This window comes from Vanessa tameamea, chromosome 16 (assembly GCF_037043105.1).
Source record: "Vanessa tameamea isolate UH-Manoa-2023 chromosome 16, ilVanTame1 primary haplotype, whole genome shotgun sequence".
Classification (NCBI taxonomy): Eukaryota; Metazoa; Arthropoda; class Insecta; order Lepidoptera; family Nymphalidae; genus Vanessa; species Vanessa tameamea.
Genome location: NC_087324.1, coordinates 6,992,513 through 7,015,191, shown reverse-complemented (window position 1 = coordinate 7,015,191; position 22,679 = coordinate 6,992,513). Strand labels below are relative to the sequence as shown.

Sequence of the window (22,679 nt, the reverse complement as noted above, 5' to 3'; positions counted from 1 at the left end):
TTTGGTGGTCTAAAATATTTTTGAAGAATCGGACTTTTCCCACTATTTAATCTTTATATTATTAGCTTATTTTCAAAACAGAGTTTACTTACTTACATTTACTTATATCACAATAACAATATCAACCATTTATAACAACAAAAATAAACGAAAACTTCAGCCCGCTGTACGGATGAGATATACTGTAACGCGTACCAAACTTAGAGCTAAGGAGTATTAGAGACAGGAATATGTTTATTTGCATATGAATTTGAATTTGCGCTATGCTCATTGGTTAATGTATCTGTATATAATATGTTGACTGAAATCTAGTATATGTAAACTAATAAATGGAATCCTACATTCTAGCTGGTTAAGCTTATTAGCCACTTTTAAAGCTTTTAAAACCGTAATTATTAAACGTTTTTTTAGTACGATAAATAACCTCGGATTCCGCCAGGACTCCCTGTGCTTTTGTTTTTAAAAAGTGCGCATGTATCAGTCGTTCATGACATAACTCAACACATTCGCATTTTTTCAAACTCACGCAAAAAATGGTCCTAACAATTCACATACTAGAAATAAAGAACACTGAGTAAAACATCCTCTTATACTACGGTTTTTACAATAGTACTGTATTGGCAAGGATACGGCAAAACGGGAATCGCAATTTATCGAATAAAATTTATTCAACATTTATAAATATTTTTATATTTTTTTTATTATTATAATTTTGGCTACTAAATAGAAACTAAATTACAATATTAATTTGTCGTCTTTAAATTGTTATGTCTTAATTATGTACTTAAATGAATCCGACAAAAATTGCCTTAAATATAATTTTTGTTTTTAGAATATTTTTCATTCAAGGCAACAAAATACAAAAATATGGAACAAGAATGTGTCATCGAAGAAACTAAAGGAAACATCAAAATTATTACATTAAACAGACCTCGGAAGAAAAACGCCATCAATAATGAAATATACATTCGAGTAACTAAAATACTAAATGATGCAGCGACTGATGATGAAATTTTAATAGTTGTATTGACAGGAACTGGTGATTTTTATAGCAGTGGTAATGACTTTAATGCAAGCAATGATGTCCCTGTTACCGATTTATCGAGAAACCTTCGAGAATTCATAAATGCTTTTATAAGATTTCCAAAGATATTGATTGCTATTGTAAATGGTCCTGCAATAGGAATAGCTGCGACGACTCTTCCATTATGCGATTTTGTTTTTGCTTCTGAAAATGTAAGTTGAGAAAAACCAAAACTACGACATTACTGTTTACGACATTGTTTCATTGTGATTTACCTAACTGGATTTTCCACCGGAACCAACAGACTTTAGCACTTCCGAATATATATTAATATAATTATTTTAGTGACGCATAAATTGAGACGAGAATATTTATGATTTTTGGTTTAGTTGTTATTTTATGGAATAATTACCTATTAATTAATAGATAAAAAAAAACAATTATACGTAGAATTTAAATAAACAATTGTATATCTTTATATGTATAAATATTTTGTACGTGTGTGTGTAACTGACTGATTTCCTTTTTTTGTAATAGGTAGGCGGACCGGCATATGGGTCATCTGGTCTTAAGTGGTCACCACCGCCCATAGACATTGGTGCTGTTAGAAATATTAACCATCCCTTACTTTCCCCAATGCGCCACCAACCTTGAGAATTAAAATGTTATGTCCCTTGTGCCTGTAGTTACACTGGCTCACCCTTCAAACCGGAACACAACAATACCAAGTAATTGCTGCTTGGCGGCAGAATATCTAATGATGCTGATTGCGTTTTGATTGTGTATGAGATAGTCGCTTGATCATTTGGATTGAATCTAGCAGGTGACGCTGCTATGGAGAAGTAAATAAAATACTTATTTCACTAAAAAACTATATATTTTATACTAATGTTACGCAAAAGTAGTCAGTACTATTATTTTTCTTAAATATGGTTAACATAAATTATGATTGCAGGCATATTTTTATACTCCATTTACGAAGTTACGTATTATAGCTGAGGGTTGCTCTACAGTAACATTTCCGAAGTTGATGGGCGTGAGGCGGGTAATTATGACAAAATCCAATAAGAAATCTGTGCAATAATTGAATCTTCATCGAAAACATAATTTTATATTCATTATTTTTTTAGGCGATGGAAATGCTAATTATGAATTATAAAATGTCTGCTCAAGAAGCTTTGAATTGTGGATTAATCAATTATCTTCATAAGAACGATGAATTACACGTGAAGGCTTGGGATAAAATTACTGAAATTTCAAATCTATCACCAGATTCAGTACTTACTACTAAAAGATTAATTAGAAAATTCGACATGGATAAGCTACTAGAAACTAACATTCTTGAGTTACAAGAACTTCAAAGAATTGTAAAGTATTCAAATCTTAATAGTAAACTGTGAGTTTTGTCAATTCACCTGTTGTGCGGTATTTGTTGAGCTATTTATGTATGTTTTGTTCAAATCAAATTTGTCTCTAATCGACGTTATACAAGCAAAATGTCTGTAAAGTTATACCGCTTTAAAAAATATTATGATCTATTATATATATATATATATATATATATATATTTTAATATTTTGTACATGAATGTAAATAATATCAATACATTTATTTCAAGGCCAAAACGTTGTTTATATTGTTGCAATCATTATAACGTAATTATATTTATCAGTTCGAACAAGCAAAGATACAGGGAGCCAATTACGATACGATTAAACAATCGTATCTGATGACCAATTCTCCTTATTTATATCGGTTATTATACGACCCTGATTATATCTTGACTATATATTGGATCGTTGTTAGTGAAATAGAAAAACGGCAGAACGGCAACGATAACGTTTCGATTCGAATACGTTAAACGTTTTGTTCACGTCGCGCTTATTGTGAATATTGTGTTCAATGACCATCGACATTGAGATAGCCCAAAGGATTCGATTTGATTCCGTGTAATTTACCTAAAAATCGTGTTACAATAGACAATATTCAGATAACAGTGCCCAATTTGTGTTTGTAATGTATCCCATACTCGTTCGTTAAGGTTACTTAAATACGTATAGCATGAAATTCTGCTACACGTATATAACCTGCAACAAATACCATTATACAATATCTGTCTTCGGGGTAAGTTTACATCGAAGACTGGAAATTAAAATGCTAAAGTAAATATCTAACGATTTTTTTAGACATTTTCTGATGTCGTATTAGTATGAGTAATACTATAATAATGAGTAATACGAAATACATTATTTGGTATATACAATAATAATTGTAAACCATATTAGGTAAATATTTGCAAAATTTCTTGACAAAATCAAATTAATTTAAAATTATAAAAACCACAGGGTTGTGATTGAATGACTGACTCTAAATTTAAAATAGGTAATCATCAGAATTACAAATGACAAAAAATAGCCATCGAGATTTATCAAATAAACAATAGGTGTTAAAAATAAATAGAAATTTATTTCAAAGTACAGAGTCATAATGAATTCTAGAACTTCTAGCTTGTCTTCTATTTCTGATCTCTTTCGACCCAATAATCCTAAAGGATTAAGGTCTAGGGATTTGAGTTCTACCCGTTTGAGTGCTTTGAAAAAGGAAATTAATACTGACACGCATTTAATACCACTGAGTGAGTTTGAAGATATACCGTAGAAACTAATACTTGTTCGTATTATTTAGGTGTTACATAATGTTAAATTAAACAGTATTTGCGATGTCTTAGTTAAAAACAGTGCACATGCATGCACTCTCTATTAAAAGTTTAATGGGTCGACAAAGTGATCAAGCGCAGGATCCGTTTTCGCTTAGCAAACTCCTGGTTGCTACTGAAAATTGCTTATATATATAGAATATCTATATATAGAAAAACCCCAGACCATAACAATTCTGATTCAGGATTTAAATCAAAGAACTTGTGGTTTGCAGTGCGATTCTGTTAGAAATCGCTTCGTATCTCACTCGTGATATATTGACAAACGACTTACAGTGATACGCTATTTTGATACTTGTATCCTATAAATTTTATAATTATTATAGTCAATGTCGTATATCACATTCTGACATTTTAAACTCCTGTACTGCGGTTAGTTTCGAGTTTCTTGTTACCGAATAGCCAAACAGATCCTAATTACGAATATAAATATCGTAATTAACAATAACAGCCCTTAAAAGCGAAGATATTCGCAAATAGCAACGAAGAACTGTAATTCCGTGTAGCCATTATTTTGTTTGTTGACTTATAGAGGATCTATACACGTTGTTGGGCACTGACCCTGTCAATGGGCTATCGAGTCAAAAAGCACAAGAACTCTTGGACTATTATGGCCTTAATACACTGACACCACCAACTCACTATACAGTGCCAAAGTTACTGCTAAAATCATTGTGTACAGGTATATAAATAATACTATTTAAATATATTATTAAAATATGTCTATTAAATGAATTATTATCATTTTCCGCTTTATGACCCTGACAAATTTGAAGTAGTTTCCATTCTAGAGTTGAAGGTTATTTTCAGGATTTTCAATTTTAATATGGCTTGGAGCGATACTTTGCTTATCGGCATATCTAATAGAATTGTCAACAAAACCAGATCCGAGCACCGACAATCTTTACTTAGGATGTGTGCTAATTGCGGTGGATTTAATTTGTGGCATTTTTAGCTTTTTTCAAAATTATAAGAGCTCTAAGGTTTGTGTAGTTGTAAGTTGTATAGAATGAAAATTAAAATTGTCCTCGTTTCATTTAATCGTTTTAGTACTCTAATAAATAGAAAGGAATATACGAAGGAATAAATTATAGGACGTTTAAATAAAACAGATCATTAAATGAAATTTGAAAAAAGTTTATTTTAAAATGTTCTTTAGTACAGTTTGATTTAAGTTTTTGTTCATACAAAAATTTCCATATAATTATAATTAGTTAGTATGAATATGATTGCGATTGAATATAATTGCAAATTTAATTTACTTAGATTAGTTACTTTTGGATTGCTTTTTCTTAATTTTGCACTAATCTTTGAAATAACTATTTGCTATATTATATTGGATAGGTCTACTTCAAACCACACCGTTTTTATACGTTTTTATATTAAATAGTTATTACTGATACTTCTGAAATTTTATAGATAATGAAAACATTTAATAGTATGATACCCATGCATACGACTTGCTTACGCGACGGAATTTTGAATAGAAATACCGAAGTTCGAGACTTGGTCAAAGGTGACATAATTTATGTGGAAATTGGTGATGTTATACCGGCGGATATACGAATAATTGAAAGCAGAGGATTTAAAGTTAGTTAAACACGATTCATATTTAATAATAAGTACTTTAATAATTAGAGAATTGTTGTTAATAATTTTCTAAAAAGTATTCCAACAGAGGTAGGTTCACTAAATCTAAGCAATTTTGATTCCTTCTATTTAATCCCTTATTGGTAGATAAACAACGATTTATAAATAATATAAAATGTTAACAAAAAATCTCCTTCAAATTTTAATGAGACCAAACGGAAATATAACCAAGAAATACAAAAAATATATTTATAAATAAATGACAGAGTTAAGAGTAAACAAACTTAAAAAAGTGAAACTGAATTGACAAACTCCTTTTTTTGAAGTTGGTTAAAAATGTAAGACGCCTAAAACGAAATAAAAATAAAGCATATTGTTTTTATGGCCTTCATTAAGTAACGTCACGTTATACCCTCGTCCGTACCTCTTATTACGGATGAATTTAACGTTTGACCGTTCCAAATTGACAAGTTTCCCATTTGATGATAAAATTAGAAAATATATGATTATATACGTAAAATAAAAGATTCACGTAGCAAATTTAAACAAGTAAATATTATATAACTCATGTTAGCGGTTAGAGATTTCTAAGGGTTCAGCTAGGATAGTAACAGTGATACCACTCAATCACCATTTATTTTAAAAGCTATACTTTACACTGCTGTTTCAGCTAAAGGGTGAGTGAGCCAGTCTAATTACAGGTAATGCGATCCCGTGATACTTAGGCAGAAACTTTCTTTTTTTTTGTGCCATTGCATAGATTAATTAAAAAAATCATAAGTATAAACGATGTCGTTTCGATTAATCTCTATCTCTAAAGCCGATATTGTAATGTGTGATGTAGGTATTAATCAGATTTTATTCCACAAATTTAAGCACCACATCAATATACTTTTTCTATTATAAATTAAATAATGTTTATAACTGTAAAATATTATGTTATTTATCAAATATGTTTGTTGGTTCGCCTTTGTCTACAGGTCTACAGAGGAAGTCATTCTAATTATCCTCCTTTTTACCATAATGATGCAATATTACGATGATTGTTTTTTACAATATTTACAAAATATTCTCGTTATTAAAACCTTTTATTAAAATTTAAGCAGTATACGCTTTCAATTATTGTAGAACTTTATACAAGTATCCAGTGTTATATGACTCCAACTGACATCCTCAAATATGTTCCTACCTAAATATGTTTAGGTTGATAATTCTTCACTGACTGGCGAATGTATAGCGGTCCCGCGACATAATACTGATGGATCAGCAAATATTTTGGAATCGCCTAATGTTGCTTTTTTTTCTTCACTGTGTGTCGAAGGTTGGGCTAAAGGTACTAAAGATATCCCTTTGCATTAATTGAGATTGTCTAACTGTCTGATTAAGTAGTTTTTTTTTCTTAGCTACTCTGATATACTTTTGAGGATTATTTGAGTAGCACTCATATTTATGAGTGATTAGTATGATAACATTTTAGCTAAAGGTTTAATTAGGTGCTCTATATATGTTCATTTGTAAATATAAAGTTATTGATTTCATATGTCATCTACCTACGAGTATGTATGTTTGAAAAACGAGTTTTTTTGTTATTCATGCAATTTTATTTTTTTATTATATTTGTAAATATTATATTGTTATTAGTATCGTAAGTTTTGTTACTGCAAATTTTCGCGATATTTGCCTAGATGTGAAGCGGCAGAGGATCCCAATCGACACTGATGCCTTTGGTATCATGTTTTTGTTTGTGCTTAATTAAACAAACTCGGTGGTAGAGCTTTACACAAACCCGTCTGTTTAAATTCCACCTACTCATCATATATTCTACCGCGCAATAGCTGTATTTAATATTGTTGTTTTCCGGTTTGAAAGGTGATTGACCCAGTCTAACTACAGGCACAAGGGACCTAACATCTTGTTTCCTAAGGTTTGTGGCGATTTGACGATGTAAATACCAAGTACCAATGTCTAGGGCTAGTGGTGACCACTTCACAATCAGCTATTTGCCAGTTCGTCTATCTTTATATAACATAAACTGTATGTAATAAACTGTACTTATCTAAATTATCACAATCACTTATTTTTACTAGTATTAAAGTTAGGTAATGATGATCGAGTGATTTAAACTAAATAATGTTTGAATTATTTTAAGGAGTCGTTTTATTTTGTGGAGACTTGACAGCTCTAGGAAGGGTTGCCGGATTAGCGGCTCGTCTGCAACCCGCACCCTCGCCACTGTCTCGAGAAATCAGACGTTTCATGCGCTGCATGTCAACTTGTGCACTTGCATTGGGCATCTTTATAGCTAGTGCTAGCATGATTCTTGGCTATCCCTTTATGCAAACAAGCATTTTCGTCATCGGTATCGTTGTTGCTAACATTCCAGAAGGTACGAATATGTATATCTATTAACTTTTTGGACAATAACTCTCAATTACCATAATAGCAATATAATAACGTTAGCAAATTTTAGGGTTACAGCCAACAATAACAGCGTCCTTAACTTTAACAGCGAAACGAATGGTAACAAGAAATTGTCTTGTAAAAAATTTAGAGGCAATTGAAGCTCTGGGTGCCTGCACCACTATATGTTCTGATAAAACTGGTACTTTGACTGAGAATAAAATGTGTGTTCGTCATATTTGGACATGGAATAAAACATACTCTATTTTAGATAAGGAATTTGAAAGTATGTTACTAGTCACTACGCAATTTATATTAAGGAAGTTATTTTAGTATATTTTTTGAACCAATTTATAATTTATTTCAGACTTTTTACAAAATGATCAAGGTATATAATGCAATAATGAAGCCTACATTTTGCTGAGTTACCATAGCTGCACAACGCTTAAAATAAATAAAAAAACAATATATTGTTTCTAGCTTTAAATTCTTTAAAAATATGCGGAGCTTTATGCAGCAATGCAACAGTTGTCAAAAGTGGGGTCATACGAGGTGATGCATCAGAAAAAGCTATATTGAATTTTTTATTTAATTATTGCGATCCGGTAACTATTAGAAAAAGATATCCTAAAATTGTTGAAATTCCTTTCAACTCTGTTAATAAGTACCAAGTGAGTTTATACATAAAAGTTTTAATGATGGCCTTTAAATTTAATATATTTTTACTTTGTATTAATGTTTATAGATCAGCATTCATCTGAATGAAGAAAAAAAAACGTATCTTCTCGTTATGAAAGGTGCTCCGGAATGCATACTCTCTCGTTGTGTAACAATTGCTTTTAATAACAAATCTATAAGCATGACAGAGGATATTAAACAAGCTGTAAATACAACTACTGAAAATTTAGCCAACACTGGTATATTGTACCTAGTAAAAGTAACATGTCGTAATTTTTTTATTGCTACACTAAGACTTCTGCCCTTATTAAGAAGACTTTGATATATTCACTTCCTTCGATGATCATAATACAATGATTGAAAAATAAATCAATTTTGCTCGGTTTTAAAGTTCATTTGATCAATTTAACGATTAACTATAGCTGTAATATTTATAATTAATTCTTATAGTAGCTAAATAATAGGTTCAATTACATACATAAAATTTATTGCATTTTTACAGGTGAAAGAATATTAGCATTTGCGGATTGTGACTTGGATTCAAATGAATATCCTTTAAATTATCCATTCGATACAGAAAATCCAAACTTTCCCGTTGACGAGCTTCGTTTTCTTGGTCTTATTGGGCTTAAGGATCCACCAAGGGAACAGGTAGTTTCACAACTACAGTCTTTGAATCTTCATAATATATAGTATAATCAATTGCATCATAAACAATTAATTACCTTAAATCTATAAGGTTCGTTCAGCAATTGAGCGTGTCCGAGCAGCAGGGGTACGTGTAATGATGGTCACTGGTGACCACCCTGCGACTGCACGCGCTGTGGCTATAGAAGTAGGCATCGCCACCACACCAAGTTGCCACATCGTAACTGGCACTGAACTTAGAAATATGTCGCCAGATTTACTGTATTTAACGCTAGCAAAGCATTATGAAATAGGTTGGTAAAGGAAAACTTCACGATTGTTGTTTGAAATTTCAACAAACAATTTTCAAACCTTTAATTTATATACTTACATGAACAAGTGTTCGCACGTACATCACCTACCCAAAAATTACAAATCGTCGAAGCATGTCAGAAGCAAGGCGGCGTGGTGGCAGTCACGGGGGACGGCGTAAATGATGCACCTGCATTAAGACGAGCGGACATTGGCATTTCTATGGGAATTGCTGGCTCTCAAGTAAAGCTAATGACAATAAAACAGATAGCCTGAAATAGGAACCCGCTTATTGCCAACGACCTTGATGTCGACAATTCTTTGGTATATTATACATAAACATCCAGCGATGTCTTAAAAACATCTATACTGGTCACTTTTTGTGTTGTAAAGTAAACTAGCAGTCCGACTGAAGCAAGAATTTAATTTTTTTTTGTTAAAAAATACACACTGGACCAGATCGCAGGACCACCAAAACCATCGGTTTTCACATTCAAAAAGTTTCATCAAAATCGGTACAGACTTTTAAGCGAATTATATAAATAAAATAATAGTATCGTACTTATAATAATAAGAATAACATTTTTAACATAACATTAACAGCCTGTAAAATTCCCACTGCTAGACTAAGGCCTCCTTTCCGTTTGAGGAGAAGGTTTGGAGCATATTCCACCACGCTACTCCAATGCCGGTTGGTGGATAAACATGTGGCAGAATTTCTTTGAAATTAGACACACGCAGGTTTCTTCACGATGTTTTCCTTCACCGCCGAGCACGAGATGAATTATAACTTAAGAATAAAATTAATGAAACACAAATTCAGCACATGAAAATTCAGTGGCGCTTGCCTGGGTTTGAGCCCGCAATCATCGGTTAAGATGCATGCGTTCTAACCATTGAGCCATCTAGGCTCTATAAAAATAATAATAAGTATATGTATTTATCGATATTTATCGTTATATTCTTGTGAAAGTAAGGAAGATTACGCAACTATCACTGACAAATATGATAATTGTTTGTTACATATAGACTATGGATACCTATTTTAATTACCGATTTACTAGTGTAGTTTATCTATTTAAAATTGATTTACGTGAATTAACAACCGACTGTTATCTGGGTCAGGTATCTAAACAAACTGCAGATATAATATTGATGGATGACAACTTTGCCACTATTGTAACAGGCATAGAGGAAGGTCGCAAAATATTTGATAATTTAAAAAAGTCTGTGTGCTACATACTAATATCAAATGTACCGGAAATTTTACCAGTTCTTATGTTTATTCTATTTTCGATACCTCTTCCACTAGGTTTGTATTTTTAAGGGATAACTTTGTATAACAGAGGATACATATAGTTTATTATATGTTTAGCACCAGTAAGAATTACTGATCATTCTTTACATCATCAATGCCACCAATTTAGGGAACACTGGCTCACACACCCATCAAACCGTAACATAATATTACTTAGTATTGCTATTGCCATGTAGGCTTGTGCAAAGCCCTTCCATCTAGTATTGATTTATTTAGAGGATACACGTAGCGTATCAACTAACACCGAGTTACTATATAACATTTCACCAGTGTTTAAGATAGGTCCACTACCTATTTGGTTCTTAAAGAATAGCACTGCTGAATGTAATTTCAGTTTTCTAATCCAAATATTTTTTTTTTTATGTTGAGATATTGGTATTCGAATAATAAATTATTTTGTAATAAGTAATATTTTTCGAATGTTTTTACGTAGTTGGGTATAAAACATTTGTCTGTTTGAAAGGGGTAATGACAATATTATGTGTGGATTTGGGTACGGATATGTGGCCGGCAGTATCTCTTTCACACGAGCAAGCTGAACAAGACGTAATGGCACGACCTCCTCGCACTTCGGACCCACTCGTTTCGAACCGCATGATACGACTTGTTTACTTACACCTGGGCCTGATTGAGTTCGCAGCGGGCATGTTTGCGTACTTCATTGTAATGGCGGAACATGGATTTTATCCATCTCAATTATTTGGTTATTATGATGATTTATATACGAATTTTATTGTACTCTATTGACTCAAAAATAACCTTAACTTACAATGTACCTACGAATAAGAAAATCTGATAGATATTTCGTCAATTATATATTACAAGCAAGTAAAAAAATACTTACCTACAAACATATAAATATATATATATGTACAATGAGTAATGAAATAAAACGTTCTTCTATTTCACAAAAAATAAAATAGTTGTACGAATTTAACGACAGTCAGTTCCATAGTCTCGCTGCATTAACGTTAAAGGAGTAGAAATACATATTTTTTCAAAATAATCCATTACCTAAAAATTATTAGAAATAGATTTGTCCGACAGACGAAAATTGAAAACATCTAATTTTAAGGTATCAGACAAAAATGGGACAACGTAGCCGTAACCGATGTAGAAGACTCTCTGGGTCAGGAATGGACCTACGCCGAACGCAAGGAGCTTGAACGCGCATGTCAGGCCACCTACTTCGTGGCAGTGGTCGTAACACAAATGATGAATTGCATTATTTGTAAAACAAGATATAATTCCATATTCCATGTCGGTACGTTCTTATATCATATTAATGTCTTGATATCACAAAATTTCGAAACTGCTTTAACCATACAATGTTTCAGGTATGAAAAATAATGTTTTGAATATAGGGTTGATATTCGAACTTATACTCGCTTGTATGGTGTGTTACATTCCAGGTGTTAACACATTTTTCAAAACGTACCCCCTTCGCTTAAGATGGTAAGAATTAATAAATAATAAATAAAGAAGGTAAACACAGGTAAAAATATATATATATATATTTTAATATTTACCGTATTACTGTATACAAAAGCAGAGCCGTGATACACGTGGAATTAGATTAAAGGCTTAAATTTTTGTTTAAGGGCTCGATATTTGTCGTAAATTCAGTGTTAAAATATTACTAAATTATAATTCTGTGGCTCGGTGCTAAAAGAGTCATTGTCAAGCACCTTATTTTTAGTAATCAGAATAGGAAAAATGAACAGATTTCCTTTTTTTTTAATGATTTGGCAAATAGAAAATGTATTGTGATACTTTAGCACCAGGCCACAAAATTATAACATTAAAATTGAACTTACAGGTGGTTCTTGGCCTTGCCGTTTGCAGCTCTGATGTTTATATTTGACGAGTTTAGAAAACATTGTATCAGAAATCATATGTTTGGTGGATGGTTTAACAAATTTACGTTTTACTGATGCCTTGCTGATGTGATGTGATAAAGAACTAGATACTACAAAATCATAAATGAAGCTCATTCGTTTATATATTATTAATAATTGGTTTTGTTAGGTAGGAAGTAATTTTTAGAATATAATGGATAATTTAAATAGAAATAAAAACATTATTCGAGTAAAGGAATATATTTCATATCTCACAACATACATCATTTTTATTCATACAATAATAATCATTACTACAAAACTTTATTTTAAAGTACAATTTTAATTAAGAAAAATGAGCAAAAACCGTTAAGTATCTAAAACTAGTATTCCATGGATATAGTAAGATATCTAAGTTTTATTAAAACACAGTAAAATTTGCCTAACCAAAGAAAAATCAGATAGTATTAAAAAAAAATTTTTTTTGAAGGATGCAATTATATTCAATTATAATAAAATATTTAAGTTTATATTTTTTAATAATTTTTTATTTAATTCATTCTTTAATCATATCATAGACGAAAAATAAATGCATTGTTTACTATTTCAAAACATATTAGGCAAATTCACTATGATATTACAAGTAGGTAAGGCACAGGTGAGGTTAGATAGGATTGTGAATTATTGAAAACTGACCCAGACTATATTGAATGGGCGCAACTAAATTGTTAATTTTAAAGTAAAATTATATGCTTATTTCGATAGTAGAGAAAAAATAGCTAATCAACCCAAGATCACTGTCAATAGAATTTAATTAAAGAACTACTTCATTTCAAAACATCTAAATAAAAAAATAAAAAAAATATGAAACCCTAGCCCTAATACACAGAAAATTTCTCGGGCGGGCTTTGTATTATAGTCTTTACAAACATATAAGTTAATACAAGTTTCATTAGAAATATATTTAAATAATAAATTGTTATTTATTTATTCCAATTGAAGAAAAGATTAAGAATCAAAAATAACTAGAGAAGATTTAGAATATAACTGAAAATGCTAAAAGACATGTTAAAGAATTATAAAACTTATACAATAACATAATTAATAATACACCTACCTACATACATTTAGTAATCATTAGAAATGACTTTTACTAAGCACAGCCAAATATCCGTTATAAACTGTAGAGAATATTAAAATTTTTAAATGGATATTAGTAAATCTTGAATATATTTTTTATTATTATTTACAAATCAACATAAAACTCTTAAGGCTCAACAAGACGTACATTTATATTTAAACTACAAACTATTATACTGTTAAATTGGATAGAAATATGACTTGAAAAAAAAAAAACATATGTAGCTATGTATGTCGTTATTCCCTGGTTTGGGTCCAATATATTTTTTTAAGTTTTTTCAGTTCAGTTCAATAAAAATTGTATAATGTATTTTTTTAATATCAGTCTATTATATTATTCGTATCAAACAATTATACTGTCGTTTTATAACTGCTATGGATGTCAGTTTTGTTTTATGTAGTACTTTCAAACACAGATTACAAATTTAAACATGAATAGTTTTAAGTCACTTTTAAGGATTATTTTAAGTCACTTGAATAAGTACTCTTAGTAGTCTTTGTCAAAAACAGGTATTTCTGGCTAGTACTAATTATACTAGGTACATATTTTTTTATAAAATTTTAATTGGACATATACATGGATAACGTTGATAATTACGATTGTTTTTTAACTTCATAAACTATAAACTAACAAACATTTTTATTAACCTAAAACTCACTTTTTTATTTTAATCATAAAAAGAAAGCATATAAAAATGTAATTCTATATTATGTACTAATCTGTATTAATTTCCTTCAAAATTTAAACGACTACTTATGTAATAAAAGTATTATATATTATCTTTTATCATAAAATAATAATAATAATACGTAAAATATTAACTTTCTTGTAAATTATGCTCACATAAGTAACTAGTCTATTAATAGTAATCAATGATTAAATTGTATAATTCTGATGTAATCATTGCTAAATTACAGATATGTATTAACGATTTAGGAACTACATCATGTCTTTTCATACCTTATATTAAATAAAAGGGGACACTCACCATGAGTAGTTTGCATGTAATGTAACAGTTTATGATCGTTTGATTTTATTTTTAAGACACATTTTGCCATAGTAATGTAGTAGTAGCTAGGGGATGGCCAGTTCTATAATGGGTGGAACGCTTTACAGACCATCGGCCACCAGGCCGCTGCGACTCGCAAATAAAATATTATGCTCGTACAAATCAAATAAAATGTGCACTTCATTTCGATAGGGTGATTACACATACACAACATTTCTGTCGAACTCTAAGTAATGGATTTGTTTCGCTCGTACATTACCAATAGGGACGCCAAATTCAATTTTGCCAGAGGCGTTCTTGTCTCAAGCAGAGGCCTTCCTTTTGCGCGCTTTAAACGCGAAGTCACGCACTTGGGCTCTATTATCGGTATAAAATAAAAATCGCGATACACTCAGGTAATTTGTTATATTATATTACACACAAATTCCTTTAGTGAGTACCCTCCTTAATTAAGTATATTGATATAATTACTACTACCATGTACACGTGACATTAATGAAAACAATAAAACTAGCGGGACTTATAACTCGCTCTCACCCCTACGATATCCCTGTCTATACTCAAGTGCTATGTTACTACATACATATCAATTATCAGTATTTAACTCAACTATTCAGTCTGAATTCATCTTGACGCAAACAGTTTGAACGTATTTATTAGAATTTTCTTAAATTCTGTTAAAGATTTCTATTTTTATTGCACATTATTAAAAACTCGCATAAATGGCCGCAAGTAATTAATAGAAACGTCTTTATACTTCAATTGTAACTTTTAATTTTTTTTGATTATACTATCTTTAAAATGAAATCGCCATTTTTTTATTAGTTTCTTTAATGCCACGGGTTGTACTAAATGTATCTTTGCATTTTATTATACATATATAATTAATTTGTTTTACTAGAATAAAGTACAAATATGTAAAATATAATATTAAATTTCAAATAAAATTGTGCATTCGTCATACTTTATTAATATGATTTTATTTATTTAATTATTCCGATTTGTATAATAAGTATCATATATTGCTTTTTTAAGTCAATACCATTAAGTATAATTAATTTACTCTAATAACAATATTATTTGATAAAAGGTTAGCAGTATATTATTTACGTTTATTAATCGTCTTGAGTTTTTGTAAAGTCAGTTTTCTAAGTCAATTTCACCAGCGTCATAAGAAAGATTAGAAATTTAAAAAGATAATTTTAAGAAAGAACTATAAAAAGTCTTATAAATTATTATATCTCGTCGTATACAGTTCCGTCGATTGTTTATTTTTAATTTCATGGGCAATTTTACAAAATTATTAAACAATAACAATATTTATCCATAGATCAGAAACATCAATGGATTACTATGGCAATATTAAATTCGAATGTCGATCACTCATTGATTTAAGATAATCAAACCGCCTATTTGCACATATGACTATAGATTGCGTTTTATTACATTGCGTATCAACAAATCATCACATATTTCTTGTTCTAAGCCAAAGATGCAATGGACAATTCATCGAGCAGAGTTTACTTGCTTTCATAATTACTATTTAATACGATACATTAAAGCATATTATATTTACACAACTAACCTTTCTTCTCACAACCACGTCTCGTCACTCAGCTGGAATTTTAATAGTTCACTATAGAGAAATGAGATTTTTTTCTATAATTTTTATTAGTAAATTAATTCGCAGTAGCGAAGGAGATTAAGAACGGATCGAATTTTGTAGCGCGTAAATTGAACTCGCGTTATCTATCTCTCTCCTTTACATTCAGTTTACAGAGTAATAATCCTCTAAATGACGCGGGCGAAATTTTCAAACCTGAGTTTTTATTTAATTTTAATAATCATAAAAGTTAAATCGATTTTATTCGTTTTAAAATAAGCCTACTTTAAATAGAATAATTTAGTTTTATGAAGAAATTTTCCTTGCCTTCGAATTGTACCTTTTGACTGTTAATTAATATCAAAAATCAATACATAAAAGAAAGTAATTATACTCCTCCGAAACTAATGTGAATTATATTTGCTCTATCGGAACTAGCTTCTGCTTAAACAGAACCAACACACGGATATTACAAACACAATCTACACGACTGAAGGATAGCACAAGTCAAGTACTCCTTAGTCGAGATGTCAGATGAGCGTGTATCGCGGCCGGGTTGCGCAGGTCCGCAATGGAATGGCGCGTTTTCATCAACGCCTCCTCGCGACATACGTCGTCTTGAAGGATACAATCCATTATTTTAGCTACAATTGTCGACGGTGGAACATGAGGATTCCCTGTAATTATTTTATTTAACATTACGCGTGCGTTTATATTTTCTTGAAGGGATTAATGGATATTGAAACAAAATATTTTAAACATGTTAAATTCACAAGCTCGAAACTGAAAGTTGGTACAATGAATAGCAGTAATTTTTTAATGTCTTCCATCGATTGTGCTTGCATATTTCTTATTAAAATAAACAGCTGTTTTGAAAATTCGACGCGACTCCATAAGAGAAAACAAATTTTACTTCCCATCTTTCGGTCGACGATTATCGTTAATCCGTGTATTAACGGAAATCGTTGTTATATTTTCTGTCATGGAAAATTACATAATACTTGAACATAGTATGTATAATATCAATTAAGTATTAAATTGTACCTATTTATATATTACCATTACCATTTACCCGTTAATATAAATACGCGAAAGTATTAAATAATACCAGTGATTGCCAAACCGGTTAGTAAGCCAAAGCTAAATGTTTGAAATATATTTGAAATCGATTTAAAATCTTGACTTAATTTTTGTTACTTATTTTATTTTAGGGTAATTGTTATATAATCTTTAAAGAGGCAAAATATATATATATTTTTTAAAACAGTTCTATATTATATTTATTGGAGATTCTGTGTACACAATTTCTAAACTAATATATTATGACAAATTAAAAAAGATTGCTATCTCTTTTTAGCATGTTGAGATAAGAAGGATAAAAAGTTATTTTGTCCTGTTAATTAAAAAAATAATCAATACAAAATATGCAAATAAGCTACAGACATAATCTTTTAATTAATATCACAATAAGCTAAACAACATCAGTACTTACTGGACTTCGATCTCTGGAAGTTGATATGATCTATTACACCTCGATGGTAAAGGTTTCATAAAGCGGCAAACAGGTGTACAGTGTTCTGTTAGTGGTTAATGCACATTATGCAATTATAAAATATTATTACTTATATAGATAATATCGTCATTAGCTCAATGTTTTTGTAAATAAATCAACTTGGTATTAATAATAAATATTATGACACCAAAAGCAAATAAACTATTACTTAAAATATTGTTTATTTAACATAATGTTACAATTATTTAATATTGAGTCTTTATTCAGTTAAAAGCAACAAATGATAATCTAATGTATGTATTTTTTGAATTTATTTAAATTAGAAACTATACATAGACCTTGGTTTTCAACTATAAATGACTACAAACACTTATCTGATCTTGCTTCAACCGAGTTATATTTGAGCATTTAGAATTACATTTTCCTCCTTCCTTATTACTGAATATTATTACCTATTGCAAATAATGTCACATTATGTTAAACAAAAGTATGTAGTAAATAAGGAAAAAATTATGTACTAAATTAATATATCCTTTCCAAAGATAAGTCACACTGTACAACCAAATTAGTATGGCATGTTTTATTATTATATTATGATTATTTATCAATTTGTTAGTAAACATAGAAATACTATGATAACAATTTACGACTAACCTGTAAGACCTCTGTACCCAAAGACTCCACAATCATGCATTCGCATTGAATGTTGCTCATCTTTGATAAACTTATCTGTACTTATACCTTTAAGCTGAAAAAAATTGTATTTTAATTTAGATTAAGGTTTAAAAAACCTATAATATTAAAAACAATACACCAAGTAATGATCACACACTAAAGGAAAAAATACATAAAGCTGTAGATCCTTTGTGTTTAATGGTTTGGAGTGTTGGGTTACGTATTAGAACATGCAACCTGCAAACCTTTTCCCCACAGACTTACAGATGCTTTCATGCTGTGACCATTTACTTTTTTTCAATGTTGACATATGTGAAATGAGAATACAATAGGAAGAATAAAAATAACTCTTGTGGCAGAACATCTGTTATGTTCCCAATGATTACAATTTGTACATGTATGCATGTGGATTTATGCATATTATAGGAAGCTGAAATAAAAACTTGATGACATATTTGTGAAGGAAGTAAGATATAATCAGAGACAACATAGCACACACTGCACAGGACCCAAATTAATGGGAAAAGGGCAAGTGGATGATAAAAACAACAGCTAGATATTAGAAATCCAAATGTTAACTGTCAATTATATTTATAATAAAGGTACATGAAATTTTGTTTATAAATTGAATATAAATTTAATACATGGAGAACTTTGTTTCAAATAATAATATTTGGTATATGCTTACTTTTGATGGCACTAAAAATCTATCTGGTATTCTTTGTAATTTCTGTTGTTTTTCACTTGGTCCAAATCCGAGTGCTAGTAGTACTGATTCAGCATCTACTTTCCTAGCCCCCAAAACATTTAAGACTGAACTGCCACTTGATCCACTAGCATCTGACTGTAATAAATATTATACCATTATTATTTAAGTGAACTTTGTAAGTATATTACATAAAGTATTAATCATATACCTGTAGTGAATGATCTCTAAATAATGGGTTTTTAAATCTACGTGTGTAACCTTCTGATTGTACTGAGTGGTCTCTTTGCAGTTTCTTTTTAACATTTCTTAATTGTGGATTACTTGTAAGGGTCCCACTCTCCAAAGATTTCCGCTTCCATCCATCTCTTTGGCCAGGAACATCTAAATTTTTGTCATCATGTATAATTTCTTGATTGGTTTCTATTACTGTATTTTCTGTTATAGAATCATCTGCTTTATTTTCATCAGACTTTGTGTCTAAATCTTGTACTAGTTCTTGGGCATTAGAGTCATGGTCTACAACAATTTCAGGATCACTTTGGTTTGGAGTCTCTGAATCAGCTGGCAGGGAATCTAGCCATTGCTGAACTGGACTGCTGCGTCTCATATCGTCTATTACTCCACTTAGCCACCCTCGAACTTTACGTTCTAATATTGATGAAACAGACTCATTAAATGTATCTGTAGCGATTAAAAAACAATACATAAAAATAAAATCATTCTTAAAGTTGGTAAAAGAGCTGTAAAATCTAAATTTAAAAATTGTCTCATACATTTTTAATGTAGTGGGTTAGTTGTAGGAATTGCTAATTACTAAACAAATATTATCAACATTAACTTAAAACGTCATTTATTTTTAAATAATTATAAAATTGATCAAAGGTGTGATCAGGTACACAGGGTACTGCAAGTTATGTTAAACAAACCTGGTCTAGAATCCATGTCCTTTTCAAATTAAGGCTGCATGCAAGAGAGGAATTATGAGATGGACGTGCAATTTTTGTGCATTTAACGAAGGATAATGTTAGAAAACTGTTAAATAAAAATACTTACCACGTCAAACAATATTATTATACATAAATTCGATGAATATAATCAACATATATTTTAAATAACACAATATTTTATAAAGACACTTTTAAAGAAACGAGTTTGAAACACAGACACTTATTACCTATTAAAATTATATGTACAAAACAGAATCAGATGACATTTTAGACTGTCTCTATCGCAGGCAGTGTCGCTGGTCAACAAATATTGACGACAATATAGTTGCCAGATAATGGTTTTATTTAAAATTTAATTTAAATATACAATATTTTATAAGCAATAAATAAATAATTTGCTATTATAAAATTCTAACATATTCCTACTGTCATAATTTGTTTTAAATGGTACATACCATATAGAATACCAATTACCATAAAGATTTTCTACCTACCTATTTTGTAAAAAAAATCAACGAATTCAGTCGGAATTAAGGCAAAAGAGCACTCATCTTTCCTTATCGTATAATTACTACCTACATATATTAACTACATATATATAGTAGTAGTAACTAAACTTATTAGTGCTCTTTCGCCTTCATTTAGAGGTACAGTCAGAGAAGCGAGGAAGAATATTTAAAAAAGACAGTAAATTAAAAAATCCATTACCAAAACCAGTTAATATTTTTTTCGAGGAGATTAAAAGCAATAACGAATTTAAAATGACGATTCATAAATGATTCGTCATGTTTTTACAGATATAAATACATTATGTTTATTGCATTTTTAACTTTTATTAGAATAAATTTAACAACCTTAAAATAATAATATAATGCTGTTACTATTTTTTTATATATACATAGTAAATGGTGATTTCCAATATGGAAAATGGATGAAATAACAAATAATACCAGCAAAATTTACTGAAATCCATCTGATAGAGTTATGTAACAAAATATTTCAGAAATATATATTAATGAGCAATATTAAGTATTTTATAGAATAGCCTTATAACTTTAAATTCTGTATAACATATCAGTGCCACCTGATTTCCTGATGAATCGCTGCTCGACTGGTATAATGCTTGGTGGTATTTTAAGTAAAGGTAACTAATAAGTGGCATACGTTAATTTACGTCCTATCATGTAACAACACAACTTTATTCTACTGATTATTTATGAAAATCTTTCGATAATAAAAGTTGCCAGTACGTAGATTCTCATAAAATTTTTGCGCTCAAGTTTAATAATTTTCTTAAGGAATGGAATGGATCCATGCAGTTAAGTGCATACCTATAGCACTTATTTTGACCACCACACTCTAGTTAAAATTGTAATTCAATCTCAGAATTCGCTTTGTTTATAGAAAATCGAATCGATATTTTATTAATTTATTTTGCTTTTCGAATTAACTGAAGCCAGGTAATAGGTTTGTCCGGGTGGTAGGGTTTTGTTCCGGTGGTAAGGCTAAGATAGATTAACCATTTTGCGCAGATCTGCTTGTTAATTATTTAAGCATATATATCACTGTTCCATGCGGTATATATCACGCGAGAGATAAGAGAGAGTGGTGGCCTCCTTCTGCGAGGTATTCATTCCATATAAGATGGTTTCGACCATGGTGAGAATAAAATACTTTTTCTTTTGTCAACAAATTGGAGACGAAGATGGCTCTATGCCATCATATGATATTATTAACTTGACAGTAAGAATTTCGTCTACTTTTCTAACAATTTAGACTCGTAGGTGTAACAATATAGCAGATCTCAACCATTCAAAAAAGAATCTTTGAATAATAAAAACAAGAACAAATTGCTATCCCTGGAGTACACCCGATTCTGTAATAAACTATCTTTATCTAAGTACATTATTATACGCTTTTGTTATATCTACGTAAAGTATAAATAATTGATACTAATCATGAATAATAAACTTTAAAACCATCCAATTGCATAGTGAATGCAATCTTAAGGTAATAAGTCTATACCATGGGACAATAGATTACCATTTATACCAACTTGGGCTAGCTATCAATTCGAAACCCCGTGTTGAATATTTTAGTACATAATCGGCGTGCATGGCTTTGCCTAGAAAACCTTTATTGACATCTATTATTATGTGTGAAATCTTCTTATCTTATTACCTGTGTGGAACAGAGTATCAAAAAATATATTTTTAACACCTCTATTTTCAAGAGTTATAACATAACTTTTGAAAATAGAGGTTATAAAAAATGTTACCCAAATTTACGGCAATTGTTTCTAAATTAAGACTAAGACACAGATTCTGTGAGGCTTTTAAGGTAGGCTATATATAATGTATATATATATTTAAATGTATTGTAATGTAATGTACGAAGATAGCTTATTAGCAAAATCTTGCAGATGTTAAAGAAATTTTCATGACGATCGGTTGTGGTATAGAAATTAATGTTCAACAGCTAAATTTCATTTAATCACTAATATACTGGTTTCTGAAATACATCGTTTATGAATACGTACTCATTTATTATATTTGACAATCAATTTCAAATATTATTTA

General features: G+C 30.2%; 3 protein-coding genes across 5 annotated transcripts; 2 read left to right on the top strand and 1 right to left on the bottom strand.

Moving 5' to 3' along the window:
• The first annotated feature begins 832 nt into the window (after positions 1–832).
• On the top strand, positions 833–2,482 carry LOC113403000 (enoyl-CoA delta isomerase 3, peroxisomal). The gene is made up of 3 exons (XM_026643409.2): positions 833–1,236; positions 1,980–2,069; positions 2,155–2,482. The coding sequence occupies exons 1-3, from the start codon at positions 868–870 to the stop codon at positions 2,422–2,424; spliced, it is 729 nt and encodes a 242-aa protein (XP_026499194.2). The 5' UTR covers positions 833–867; the 3' UTR covers positions 2,425–2,482.
• A 1,029-nt stretch (positions 2,483–3,511) lies between these two features.
• LOC113403066 (sodium/potassium-transporting ATPase subunit alpha-like) lies at positions 3,512–12,599 on the top strand. The gene is made up of 18 exons (XM_064217383.1): positions 3,512–3,659; positions 4,273–4,422; positions 4,551–4,723; positions 5,160–5,330; positions 6,534–6,663; positions 7,480–7,716; positions 7,801–8,016; positions 8,098–8,118; positions 8,211–8,401; positions 8,476–8,647; positions 8,911–9,059; positions 9,148–9,349; positions 9,436–9,590; positions 10,473–10,659; positions 11,129–11,368; positions 11,741–11,929; positions 12,003–12,120; positions 12,485–12,599. The coding sequence occupies exons 1-18, from the start codon at positions 3,512–3,514 to the stop codon at positions 12,597–12,599; spliced, it is 2,964 nt and encodes a 987-aa protein (XP_064073453.1).
• Positions 12,600–13,046: 447 nt separating this feature from the next.
• On the bottom strand, positions 13,047–20,394 carry LOC113402994 (uncharacterized). 3 transcript variants are annotated; one of them, XM_064217312.1, is made up of 6 exons: positions 20,080–20,192; positions 19,362–19,834; positions 19,133–19,288; positions 18,424–18,517; positions 17,749–17,833; positions 13,047–16,933 (listed from the first exon to the last, which is right to left on the bottom strand). In XM_064217312.1, exons 1-6 carry the CDS (start codon positions 20,093–20,095, stop codon positions 16,897–16,899), a joined length of 861 nt encoding a protein of 286 aa, XP_064073382.1. In that variant the 5' UTR covers positions 20,096–20,192; the 3' UTR covers positions 13,047–16,896. The 3 variants fall into 3 exon arrangements, with proteins under 3 accessions (XP_064073382.1, XP_026499184.1, XP_064073381.1); XM_026643399.2 differs by lacking the exons at positions 17,749–17,833; positions 20,080–20,192 and adding an exon at positions 20,207–20,394; XM_064217311.1 differs by lacking the exon at positions 17,749–17,833 and having other exon boundaries at positions 20,080–20,190.
• Positions 20,395–22,679: the final 2,285 nt, after the last annotated feature.